This window comes from Siphateles boraxobius, unplaced genomic scaffold (assembly GCF_051911475.1).
Source record: "Siphateles boraxobius isolate OS27281-9 unplaced genomic scaffold, OSU_SipBor_1 48, whole genome shotgun sequence".
NCBI lineage: Eukaryota > Metazoa > Chordata > Actinopteri > Cypriniformes > Leuciscidae > Siphateles > Siphateles boraxobius.
The window spans coordinates 6,684,327-6,697,987 of record NW_027509119.1 but is presented as its reverse complement, the minus strand read 5'-3'; the positions used below and the strand labels follow the sequence as shown (position 1 = coordinate 6,697,987).

Here is a 13,661-nt window from a genome sequence, read left to right as displayed (position 1 = left end):
TAAGTGAGATGTCCCGTTCCGAACACCGGAAGAAAGGCGAGACGTGCGGTTTCGCAGTTTTTCCTCAATGAAGGGACATATTACAAATGAATTGGCTCAGTCCCACTGTGTATCAGATTAAACAAGCTGACACGCTGAAGGCATGGCCAACTGATGACGAACTTGAACTGTCCTGGCCTCTACAGTGACATATTTGTCTACTGAGGTCTGAAGAGAGAAGCAATTATTGACATTAACGCTCCATTACTGCAACATCTGTTCACGGCAGAAAAAAAACATTTCAAGGTTTTCAGTGTGTGCTAAACTTGTTTGCACAGATCTTCCATTGAGTGCCAATGGTTTATTAATGATTGCAAGTGATGTTTTCTGGAGAACGCTGGTCTCTTCTGGGATGTCCTCTCATGAATAGAATGGCCTCATTCATGAAACATGAGCAGAACAAATTTCTGTCCAAATTGTTCTTTAAAGTATTATAGTTGTGTACAATGCATTGGCCCAGGCTGTATTGCACTTATCAAAAATGATTTTGACAAAGTAAACCAAAATTTCATTTTGGCAAGGCAATCCGATCAAAGCCTCAGTTTGGCGAGCACATTGCAAGCGTGATCCTGTCTCACCACTCTTACGTGTTCTTTAGTTACGGTGACTGACAGTCTGATAGAGTTACTTCCACGTGTCGGTGCTGTTTAACCCGAGGTGTTATTATTAAGGTAGTTAGCTAAAAGCATGTTGACAGCTGAGGAGTGTGTGCTGGTTTTACCTGAGTGCTGCAGTGCCACGACAGCTGTTGACCTGAAAGAAAAACAGTTTACACTAATGGCCACTATAGAACTCCTTATGGCATTACTAATAATACAACGGCAGGGCTCGATAAGGATGGGCTAGTTAATGGGACAGACACTAGTGATGCATTTATGCCGTTAATCTGTACGAGGAGGCTTTTCTATTACGTTGAACAATATGCAGGGATTTGGAGACTCAAAACTCCACTCATTTTAACATTGACAACGGTCATGTCACAAGATAGGCTACTGAAAAAAAAGTTGCAAACTACCTCAAAGCAAAGTTTCTGTGCTTGAAAGATATTTACTTAATTGTTCTAAATTTGTGTTGTGTCAAAATCTTAAATTAATCTGACACAATTTAAAACCTAAGGATTTTCCTTGTTTTCACAACACTTTTTGATTTGAGTCTGGAGACATTTCAGGATGCAGCAGTGAGTGAAACTGATTTTTCATTTACATCCGGGCTTATTTTGTGACCGTACTTTTACTATTCATGGATAAATCAAGATATATACATATATATATAGCGAGAGAGTCATGCAGTCGCAAAAAGTAACTCGAGTTCTTTAGATTTATTTCAAATAACAGCAAAACCCCAAATAAAACATAACCAAACCAGTAAACAAACCAGAAACATTAGTGGCACAGCAAAGTATTGTACATACAGTAACGTCATTTTAGGTTCAGTAACAGACATCATGTCTTATCATTTTTCATTTTGCTTCTTAACTTTACAGATACACCACCAAACAGATAAAACCTTAGTGCCTTAAAAAGCCATCAACATCACATATATCCTCACGGAAAATAGAGAAATATAGTGTTCATCCCTTCATTTCAAACAAAACCGATTATTGACAACCATCTCAGGCAGGAAGTGCTTTGCTTGGTCCGTAAACTATCTGTAATTATTCAGTATAAATTTAAGTGTTATTTCAAGTTAGACTAAATGGTTAGAAATTTTTTTTTTAATAGCATATCAGCAGAATATAAAAAGCTTGAATTGTAATATATATATATATATACACACACAAAATCACACAGGTGACACTTTTAATGTTTAAAAAATAATTTACAGAACAACAACTCTGTTACGCATGAGTATAACATTCATACTGAAGAAAAAAGGTTTTCGCAAATATATATATATAAAAAATACTTTGCGCATTAGAGCATGAAGTTGTTCGCTCCAAGCTTAGATATGTTGTCAAAACATAATGCCTTTTGCTTAGTTGTTCTAGCCATTAAAAATCGGTTTTGTACGGAGTGCATATCATTAAGTGCAAATCATTTTGCCTTTAACACATTGTGCATATTTCTAAATGTAGTTATCAGATTTTGGTGGTCGGTTCGCATTTGATCAGCAGCAACAGTAGTTTTGTTTTACAGAACACCTCCCGTCACTATTATATTGACCCCCGAGTTTAAGATTAGTGCTATTGCTTCGTCTCAGTCAGGTACATGTAGCATTGTAGTAGTAGTGCATTGCGTCATTTTCCCCGATCCCCTGAACATAAGCTCAGGATCAAGCTTTTGGGCCCAGGGAGTGGGACACATTAAACGCAATGTTTTTGTGCTCTCACTTGTTTGTCAGAAGTTTTTTTGGATTTCCAACAGGCACTGAAGGCTTTACTACGGTCCTATAATTGCACAGTGAGTCTCCCTGCAGTGAGAGGTGGTTCTGATAAGTCATGTGACTTCATGCATCTGAGATGCAGCTCTGGATCTTATCAATCCACAGCTGGGCGCTCGGAGCATCCGCTGCACAGAAGTTGTACACCCGTTTAGTGGTCTTCAGCTGCAGGGACAAAGAAAGAGTTATTTTATGTACTTTTTCAGCAAAGAAAAGACACATTTAATTGATCAAAAATGACATTAACTTTTAATGCACTGGCTGTGTTTTTTTATTAAGTTGCCAGCCAGCGCCATCATTTTTGATAATTTTCACTAAACTTTTATGGCCCGCACAATATGTTGTTGTGTGAATATCTGAACATACAATATATCAAAAGAAAGTACAGAGTAAGTCATAAAAAGCAACATTTTGTACAAAATCACTGTTTTCAACATTTCATTTGAGCAGTTTTGATTTATATGCTGTGGAATGTTTGATGTGCATAAGCAATGCTTTTATCACTTGTTTCTGCTTCTTCGTCGCTTGTTTCTGGATCCAGAGATTCAGTATTATTTCAGATATTGCACCTCCAACCGTATTACAGTGAAAACATAGATTGCTGGAAAAACTTGTCAATGGCAGGGAAAGAGTTAATAATTACTTTTATAATGTTACAAAAGATTTCTATTTTAAATAAATGCTGTTCTTTTGAACTTTCAAAGAATCTGGACAAAAAGTAGCACGTTTACACAAAAACATTAAGCAGCAAAACTGTTTTCAACAATGATAAGAAATGCTTGAAGTGCTTGAGCACCAAAATCAGCGTATTAAAATTATTTCTGAAGAATCATGTGACAAATCAGAGCTCGAAATTAACTTTTTTACTTGCACTGGTGCTCCCAACTTCACCAGCAAAAATTTAGGAGCACCCACCAAATTTGAAGTTTAGCTCTGCCAGTAGAGCAGCCTGGCGATTAAAAGCCTTATGAATGTAAGGATGAAGTTTGATTGGTTACGTAACGTTGGCCACCGTGTATCAGCGCATATAAGGTACACACTGTGCAGTCATTTGCGAACGGTTTGTAAAGAAATGAAAACAGGTCGCACCACAACCATTATTTGCACTCGCACAAATGCTTATACCAAACGCATATACCAAAATGGTCGCAATTTCGAGCCTTGCAAATAAAGTAACAATATTTCACACTATCACTGTTTTTACTGTATCAAATAAATGTAGCAGGGGGGAGAATAAGTGACTTCTTTCAAAAACGTTAAAAATCTTACCCTAGACTTTTGACCGGTAGTGTATACAGTAAATAATTAATAGTAATTGGCAATTCTCGTCCTGGATGCTGATTGGTCGTAGTAACAGCTATGATGTAAAACCATGTCACTGCGCAACACCTACAGAAGTCAACCTTATTTCACATAGAACTAGCTCTTCTAGCATAAAGATTTTTTTTTATATATATTTTCAGGCTCAATGAGTACAGTCACAGTTAAAGGAGCCTCACGTGCTGTATTATCACCGGGTGGAATACTTACATCAAAGAAAGCCTTTTCACTGATGTGTTTGGGGGCTCCTATGGTTGGTGTGGCGATCAGGACAGACTCCACTTCAGCCAGGTCAATATATCCACGACAGCTTGTGTCCTCATCCGTCTCATAATACCTCAGCTATGGAGAGAGTCGTTTAAAATACAGAAATAATAGAATGAGTTAAGGTAAAGTGCAAAATACCACAAGTGTAATCAAACACTCACCTGATGTTTTGTAACGTCCAGAACAAACCACCTAGCTTTCCACGCCTTAAGTAATGCCCCTCGCTTGTACAGAATTCCCTCAAATGATCTGTATAAACAAAGAATTGATAGCTTGTTTGCTTCGTCCATGAAGTTAGTTGAAGCGGTATCGGCGGTGTTGTCTGTCACTGTTACCTATTGTCTTCACTCTTCGGGGTAAACTGATTGTAGAGTGTGGCTGCTCTGCGATTAACACCATTGGCTGCAGTGGGGCTGCTGTCCTCTCCGAGGCCGCTGTCAGGGAGGTGTAACATGGAGCGGCGCTGATAGGCCTGCAGGTTGGAAGTGGGGACCAGGCCAGAGATGGACACTGACTCTTTCCGCAGCTATGAGGTTAAATGCACAACAGGTTAGATCAGGAGATCATTAAGACAGACGCTTTGCTGCTTGTTCACTGATTTGGTGCTTTTTAAAGGGGCCATATCATGAAAATTGGACTTTTTTAACTTAGTGCTATAATCGGGTTCCCGGTGCATCTACCAACCCAGAAAACGTGAAAAGTGAAACCCAGTAACTTTGTTTTGGTAAGCCTTTCTCTGCAAGCAAGTCAAAAAACAAGCGGATCAGATTTCACTCCCCTTATTATAATATTACCGCCCCTTAATCTGTACGTTTCCACCCACGGCGTCGCCATTTGGTTTTCTCGAGCGACAACAGTGTAACCAGTTCTAACGCAATGGCAAAAGTTCAAGCAAAGCATGCAAACTGCTCTGTCGTTACTGCACAGACGAGCACAGAACACTATTTGACCAAAAAATGTCACAGCTGTCTTATAAAGACCTCAGGGAACTGTGTCAACTTGTGTAAAAGTCTTCCTGAGTCTCTCTGTGAGGCTGTACTACGCTACTGGTTATTTCTGAGATTTTGGATGAGTGAGATTCGTGTGTTTTGTTATTGTTTGTATCTGAAGTTCGTGTAAAGGATTGATCGTCTTCTGAACGGAGGCGGGAAACAGCTCATATGCATTTAAAGGGCCACACTAAAACGGCACGTTTTTGCTCGCACCCAAAAAGGGTCAAATTAAAGGGTCAAATTTGACAAGCTATAATAAATGATCTGGGGGGTATTTTGAGCTGAAATTTCACAGACACATTCTGGGGACACCATAGATTTATATTGCATCTTGTGAAAAGGGGCATAATATGTCAGCTTTAAAGCCTGTTTCACACTGCATTAAAGCTCCAGCGTCAATGCAGAAATGTTAATATGGTCGTGTAATACATGTTGCTTTTGTGTTTTTTTGTGAAACAAGCCTAATACTGTGTACATGCACATTTACAATATACCATATGGAAAACTAAACAGGGAAGTTGACAGGCAATTGAGGCTACATTTGTGAAGGAGAGAGGAACCAAAAATAGGTGAAAAGTGGCCGTACTCACATTGCCCTCCAGTTTGAGGTCTTCCTGGATGCTGTCTATCAGCTTCTCCAGCGTGGTGTGCCAGGGCTCAGACTGCTGTCCCAGCTCTCCCTCCAGCCTCTCAATGTCCTGCAACCATACACGTACATTTTAAGGCTTCCTGTCTTACAGGTTCCTTTGATCAAGCCCTATTCAGATGGGACTAGTTTAACATGGAGCGGTGGGGTTAAGTCATTATTACCAGAGCTTTTCAGTGATTTTAGTCCCGTCCGAATTTCAGTAAAGATAAAAGTGACTTTTACCTTTGTAAAAAGGTCTGGAAAATTACCCCAGGTAATGCTTATCCCGTGCAAATAGACCAGCTGTAAATATGTATGTAAATATTCTGTCATTTCCTGTTTAAAGGTAGTTTTCCACGGTTTGTGGACGGTATGGAGGCGCTTGAAAAAGCATTCAGTTGCGTTCTAGGTGGTGGAACAAGTCTGTGGCAAAACTCGAGTGTTTTTTCCGCATACCAATCAGATCAAAAAGAAGATCGAACGCACCTGTTAGAGGCATAAAACTTATTTTAAGCTTTAGGTAAGTGCCTATTACCAACAGAATCCAATCTTTAATTAAATTAATAAATTGTTCGACCGGACTTAACTGTTTTATATATACAAATGATATCAGGAAGCAACGTAATATGCACATGTTGACAGGATGGTGACGTGACACTCTGTGCACAAATAAAATGACCCCTCTCACTTTTGGTAGTTTTACTGAGATTTCTTATCCCGTGCAAATTGGCAATTAATATTTCAGACGTCCTGTGGTAAAACTACATTACTCCATCTACCCTTATATAACTAACCCCGTCCGAATGGGGTTTAAGCAATCTTTGCTTCCTGCTAATGTCTGACACTTAAAGCTCCAGTAAGTAACTTTTGTAAACAAATATTTGTTAAAACTGTCAGAATGTCAGTTATGTCCTGACAGTAGAATATGAGACAGATAATCTGTGAAAAAATCAAGCTCCTCTGGCTCCTCCCTGTGGTCCTATTGCCATTTGCAGAAATAAACCGCTCCCGGTCAGAAACAACCAATCAGAGCCAGGAGGAATGTCTTAGCAGTGTCAATCACGCTCGTGTACGCGCTGATCACCCCTCTCTTGCACAGCGCGAGCGTGTACCGTCGTTCGTGACTCTCCTGTTCAAACTCGTTCATCCAAATGAACAAATCTTTTTTCGAGTCATTTCGTTCATTCAACGGACGAAATGACTCGAAAAAAGATTTGTTCATTTTGATGAACGAGTTCGAACAGGATCACGAACGTGCATCACAGAACAGAGCAAGGCGAGCATTTGTGCTTATAAAACTTAAAGTTTTTTATTTATTTTTGAAATGACCGATCGTTTCGCTAGACCCTTATTCGTCGTCTGGTATCGTTTAAAGCCCTTTGAAGCTGCACTGAAATTGTAATTTGGTCCTTGAAACGTTTGTGTCCTATTGAAGTCCATTATATGGAGAAAAAGCCTGGAATGTTTTCATCGACTGAAGAAAGAAAGGCATGGACATCTTGGATGACATGGGGGTGAGTAAATTATCAGCAAAAGTTTTTTTAAAAGTGAACTAATCCTTTAACGTTATCTTACTAGCTATTTATAACTTATAGCAACGTTATAAAGTTACATGTATTGCAAAATACATAATGATTTGAGGACCAAGTTTGTAGTCAAAGTATGGGCAGGCCATAGTCAATGTAAAGCATATTGTTGATGTTTCGTCCCTATTAGTGAATGTTCCATAACTGTTTATAATCCGCCGTCATCGGTGGTCCTGCTTACTAGCCTGTGCATTCACGGCAGGCTCCGCTGTGGGGGAGGAGCTGTGGAGGGAGGGCTGTAGCGCAGCAGAGAGCAAGGGGGTGGGACCTGTAAGTTGTGCTTGTTCAAATTTTCAGGCTAAGTCAAAATTTTCTCAAAACTCCCTAATGCAGCTTTAAGCTTTTGTCCTCACAAGCAAAAGCAGACGCTACATTTTGCTGGTTGCTTGCTTCCTATTTCCTTTGGATTTGTGGCAGGAAACATTGAAAACTCTGGACTAAATCCTGATCTTCACAGATATCAAACATGGATGAGAGCCTTATTGTAGTTTGAAAAGTTCAGAATTGCTGATAAAGCCATAAAAAGTATGGTATAAAAATACAAAGTATATGTTTTTAATTGTACATTTTCAGCTGTGTGGTGAGTGTTAGAGACCATACAAACAGAAAGAAACATCCCTTCTCTCTTCTGATTGGCTGTGATTTTGAGATTTTGGCCCTGATAAACAGAAACTAAAAATGGACAAAGAAATATGGACTCACAGCCAATAGTTTGGTGATGGCATCAGGCTGTGCGCGGCTGACACTGCTGTAACAGGGCCAGACGATCCTTCTCTTGGTGGTGGCGATGGTGTCCGAGTCTACCGAGCTCTGTGAGCGCACCGCGAGCATACACCAGTCATAAGAGGGGCCTGTGGACAGCGTCTCCCCTGTGTAGAACTCCCATGTTGTCAGATTGGGAATCGAAATCAATGGTTTCAACACCAGCTAAGAAGAAAAGGACAGAAACCATTGTTTATTGGATATTTCAGTTTTGACATTATATAAAGATGCTGTAAGTGATGCTAGTGCTGTGTGCCAGAATTAGTCACCCTCCCTCTTTCCAAAACCTTGCCCTATCTTTACATGCACTCATTTTTCATCAATCTAGAAGAATCTAATCCAGTATCAGATTCTGAAATTTCAGTGTATATGAACACTAAATCCTGGTTTCACAGACATTAAGCCTAGATTAGGTTTTAGTTCAATTAGGACATTTAAGTAGCTTTTATAAACGGGTCTTAGGAAAAAAACATTACTGGTGTGCATCTCGAGACAAAACAATGGCATTGACATATTTTAAGATATGGAAGTGCAAGTTTCTTTGTTAAAACAGCTTAAACATGCATTTTAGTCTGGGACTAGACTCAACCCTTGTCTGTGAAAGGGTAAACTTTGCAATCCGATTTAGATTCGTTTCGCCGGTCGCCACATTCAAAACCGAAGAAAGCCAAATGCGATAAATAGAGATACCACAAGCATAATTGCCATTTTTGTCTTGATGACATGTTTGAAAAGAAAGCTGACGTATGTCAGAAGAGCTTTTTAAGAAGAGCAAATATTTAGTGAATATTCAGTGTCTTTCACTGATATTGACGTAAGACGGGAGGTATAAATAAATGTCTATCACGGTATTGTGCATGTGCACAAGGTATGTTTGAATCGTTTGATCGGATTTTTATTCGGATTGAGCTCAATCTGATCGACTGAAGTGATTATTGTAAATGTAGGCTTTTGAGTCCAATTGAGCCATCAATCCGATTATAAACAGATAATTTGCTATTGACATTCCGGACATTTCAGGACTGCGAAATCAATTATACATATTAGGTAATGGGGCATTATTTTGAGTGTCATTCCAAAGCAAAATAACCTTTAACTCAGAAGCATGATACTTGTTCTTTCTCAACCTTAAAGAAATCTTGTTTAAGTTTCAAGATTATAATGTGCAGCCCCATTTACAGTGTTTGGTTGTAAAAAGGGAATGGGAAAGAAAGAAAGAAAGAAAGAAAGAAAGAAGAGAAAGAAGAGAAAGAAGAAACAGGCCACAGGGTCCTTTGCTCTCACTAAACTTCCTCAAATATGTTTTTGTTTGGGCTATGGATGACTATGGATGAACTGATTCACCCATTTTGAAACACTGTCAGGGATGACTGCCAGTAAGAAGATCCCTATGTGAAAAACAAACTTTACTCACAGCCTGGATTTGAGCATTTTAACTATTTTTTTTTTTTTTTACAGACTGTGACCACCTGATTCAGATGTAACAAGACTGCTTTATAAGGTCAAAGATGCTGTTTTGCAATTGTGGGGAACTATTCTTCACTGTGAATGTGATCTGGCAATAGACGACAACATATTTGGGACCGGTCACCAACATAACCTCTGAGCAGAGTGCTCTAGGGTAACAGCCATTAAAGCTGTCTGGTGCTTCGACACACACCCAGATAGACTCTTTACCTCTGTCTCTGATGGGCTGTACAGGTAGTTGAAGAAGAGAGGGCTCTTGCGGTGCATTCTGTTGATACACTCCCAGATACAGATTCCTCTCTTGGACTGCTTTTCTCCTTTGTCCTCAAACAATGTGCCTTTATTGAGGAGACACAAAGGAGCACTTGTTAATCACACATTACCCAGAGTAATGTGATCAGGTGTGAAACAAAATATCAGGAGTCAAGTCTGATAAGATTAGCAGCACTTAAAAGAAGTGCTTCCAAAGGTCATGAAGGCTGTTACAGGTAGGTACAACTTTGCTGAGCAAGATTGCACATGTCTGTTGTAATGCTATAATGACATTCAAATCCATGTTTATTTCAAGAACACATCTGACAAACATTTGCACAATAATGTAATTATGACAATAATAAAATAGAAAAAAGTTGTGCTACACACCGTGCTCCAGGCGCTCGTAGTCCGAGTCCAGAAGGAAGTTTTTGAAGCGACTGGAGATGTAGTGGTATGCCAAAAACTTCAGATAGTATTGATTAAATTCAAACTCAAGGGGGTACTGGTTATGAACCTGGAATAAGAAAGTTAACGTGTCATATTGGAGGAGCTTTTTGGCCTCATTCCACGGCCACAGTGATTCAACAAATATGAGTAGACACCACTGAGACTGCAGTTCAAGAAAATTATTAGTAAACGCCCAGGAAATGATTAGTTGAAGAGATTTTAAAAAGTACAAAAATAACAGCAACAAGGAGGGACATAATGTGATAATGTGCTGCCAACAGGATCTAGACAGAAGAGCTTGGGAATTTCTCACACTCCGGGCCACCTGGACTTCCTGGCAAAAACAACAGCTGCCTCTAAGATGAGACCCTTCTATTTTCAGATGCATTCGCTATATTTCTGTGGTTTGTGACATTGGAGGACCTCTGCTGGGTCATTGAAGTGCTCTATGCCTTGATTTCATCACACTTGCCTAAAAACAATGCATGTCTGTAAAACCATGGGAGTGGTGCGCATGTCTCCAGAGGGAGAAAACTTTTCCTGCCCTTTACTTATTTTAATGTAGCACAGACTTAACAGAATCCCCAAAATTGCTGTTTTCCGTTGTTTATGCTAAATGTGCGGATGTTGGGAGGTGATGGCGAAACACTCAAGCAAGTACAATGCTGGCTGCAGGTTGAAACACCATCTGTGTACGATCATTTCAAAGGGGGTGGGGGGTAGGAAGATGGGCCGAACAAGCATCTCTGTCTAAATTACTTGCCCACCATGGGGATTGCAAAAGGAAAGCAAGAGCATGCATTCTGACAGCTGAGTGCTTCTCATCCTCCTCCTCCTGGCTGGACGCTGCAGGAGTGCTGTGAGCTCATGGACGAAGCATGGTGAGAACAAGAAAGGGGTGTGTGTGTGAGAGAGAGATGGAGCAATTGGTCATTTGTTTTTTTAGCTGAAACTTACTCAGAATGAAAATAGACGGTCCCATTTGGTGCAACCTGGGGTTAAGGTGTCTTGGTCAAGTACACAATGGTCATGGGGTTCATGAGTCACTACATCCGTTGCTTGAATCTACATGCCTCAGGTTTTCCAGCCCAGATCTTTAACCACTACAATTCCACTACCCCCAGATGATGGAAGACATCAAAAGATCAATTGTTCAAGGATCATCAAGATCTCCCAAGCCATTATTTCCTTGAGCAAGACACATAACCCCGGGCAGCTTTGGATAAAGGTGTCTGCTACATGACTGTTTATAAGGCCAACTTGCCTGATGGACACAGTCAAGAAACTGGAGGAAGATGGGAGTAAAGCCGCTGCCCTGGCTGCTGGGGGTCAGGGTGCCACGTTGGCTGAATTTGTGGCCAAAAGACAGCCACTCTTTCTCCAAAAGCACCTGAAAGCCCTCTAGGGTCCTGTAGAATGGATCACTGAGCACCTGCGTGAGGGAAACCACCTACAGAAACATTGGGAGGAAAAGAGGAAAATAACCATGAGTTGCAAACAGGGTCCAACGCTTGCTACGTGCCCAATGCAAGTAAATAATGGCCCTATTGTACCTGACCCAATGTAAGTATCAGAGACTGTCGCAACTTGCACATCCCAACAGTTTTTATCTGAAAACAAAATTTATCATCTGTACCAGAACTCCATGTGGCAGCCTCATTACATGTGCAACATTCTGAACACTAAGGGCCAGATTTATTAAAAAGGGAAATTAGTTGGGAGTGGAAAGTTCTGCGCGTGATCTTCTAATGACGCGCAAATTAAACAACACAGATGCAGCCGGATCATTTTCATAATGACCAACGCAATCTACCAAGAGCAGCACAAATAAGAGTCTGGTTTAAGTCTGTTTTTTTCGGGGCGGTAAAACCAGTAAATTGACTAACATAAACCTTAGTAAATCGTGTTGCATGATTCATTTAAATACTCTCCTGTCTCCTCCCATAAATTTTGCATCTGAAAGGGAAACTCCTACAAATGCATATGCAATAAGGTCAGCTGCAAAATTAACTGTCCATGCCTTATCAGTTCTAATTTGTTTACTGCGTGTCTTCGTGGTGTTAACGCCAAAAGAGGGTTTGCGCTGACGCAAGCTCTTAGTAAATCTGCCTTCATATTTTTATGAACGGTGCTGTTTCCCAGAGATTGGCTAATCTTGAGTGACACAATGGCCTGCACTTTTTGTCACAAGAATTTCAAGTCGGCATGAAATAAAAATTTACCCTATTTATTTAGTGCACATTACAAGTCGAGTGGTGAACAATTAATCCCTGCAAGTTAATCCACAGAAGAAGAAAAAAAAAAACTTTGCCTTCGTAATCTTTAGCCAAAATCTGAACATTTGTTTCCCATCTGGAATGGCGTTCCTTCGTCAGTTTGACGGCTTTGGATTAGCGTCGAGGTCTGCTGAAATCAAGCCCTGCCACCTATTAAATATTCCAGAGATACTGTAGTAAATACACCTGGTATACGCAGAGTTTTTTTTATATATATATATATAATCAAAAATGCAAAATGTAAATACAAAATGTCTGCCAGATGCATAATTAAATTTAAATTTCTGTTGCAGTTTCTCCTTTTAGTTAGAGCAGAGCTTTAAATAGCTTTACTCTAACTAAAAGGAGAAACTGCAACAGAATCTGTTTCCATGTATTATAAAGATTATGTTAAGCATTATCAGAGCAACATCGCAAAGCAATAAGCAATATCACAAAACAACCAAGACTAAAAGCATGGCTACATGACAAAAGCTTAATTTTGTTCTCCAACAGAGCCAGGCATATGGAGCCTATTTAGATGAATACAGCAGAATGAATGGCAGAATGGTCAAGAGGCAGGGAAAGTGAACAGTAATGGTCTTGTACAGACATGTGCCTGATTATGGCGCTGACCCACAGCTAAATTTTACAACCCCAGTTGACAGCCTGATGACCGTTAACTGAAGTGGGCATGGAAAATATGAGCTGTGACTCGACAAGTGTGCCTCTACTGCAACTAAATAAATCCGTTAACATCCCAGTTTCAATTGAAAATGTGTTTTTGAATAAAATATGTTCTCCTATCCCAGTTTAATGTGCAAGACAACTATAAGGCATTCATAGGTACACATTTTCATTGCTCTTTTCGTTTGAGCAGACCGACATGTCAATTTTTTGGGGCGACACTACATGTAAATGATCCGTTTCTCGGTAAATCATTTTTTCTGTTTTTGTTTTTGAACCATCAAAAGATAATGGAAGAGCATTTGGAATCCTGTTTGGAAACATTAATTTGGAAGTTCCATTTGTCATCTTAACATTAATATTTGAATCTGATTACAGTCAAAGACAAGGCAAGCACCCCCCCACACCCCTACCAGAAAAAACACTCTCAGATATTAACTTGCTTGCAAAATCTTACAAGACTTATCTGAAACATTGTAACTTAGTTACTGTTGTCCTAAACATTGTAACATTGTTGTCTTAACTTGTTCGGCTTCATACTGTCAGTAGCCAATATTTTGAGGCACACAACACACTG

The 13,661-nt window shown here is 39.8% G+C and overlaps 1 protein-coding gene across 3 annotated transcripts in view; it reads right to left on the bottom strand.

The window, feature by feature from the left end:
• Positions 1 to 1,342: 1,342 nt before the first annotated feature.
• sbf2 (SET binding factor 2) overlaps positions 1,343 to 13,661 on the bottom strand; it is a 146,559-nt gene continuing 134,240 nt past the window's right edge. For all 3 annotated transcript variants that reach the window (XM_077201808.1, XM_077201809.1, XM_077201810.1), the window contains 9 exons: positions 11,407 to 11,592; positions 10,083 to 10,209; positions 9,651 to 9,778; positions 7,914 to 8,138; positions 5,588 to 5,695; positions 4,341 to 4,531; positions 4,167 to 4,254; positions 3,949 to 4,080; positions 1,343 to 2,583 (listed from right to left, as the gene is read on the bottom strand). In XM_077201808.1, coding sequence (XP_077057923.1) covers positions 2,485 to 2,583; positions 3,949 to 4,080; positions 4,167 to 4,254; positions 4,341 to 4,531; positions 5,588 to 5,695; positions 7,914 to 8,138; positions 9,651 to 9,778; positions 10,083 to 10,209; positions 11,407 to 11,592 — 1,284 coding nt within the window. In that variant the 3' untranslated portion in view covers positions 1,343 to 2,484. The remainder of the gene's footprint in view (positions 2,584 to 3,948; positions 4,081 to 4,166; positions 4,255 to 4,340; positions 4,532 to 5,587; positions 5,696 to 7,913; positions 8,139 to 9,650; positions 9,779 to 10,082; positions 10,210 to 11,406; positions 11,593 to 13,661) is intronic.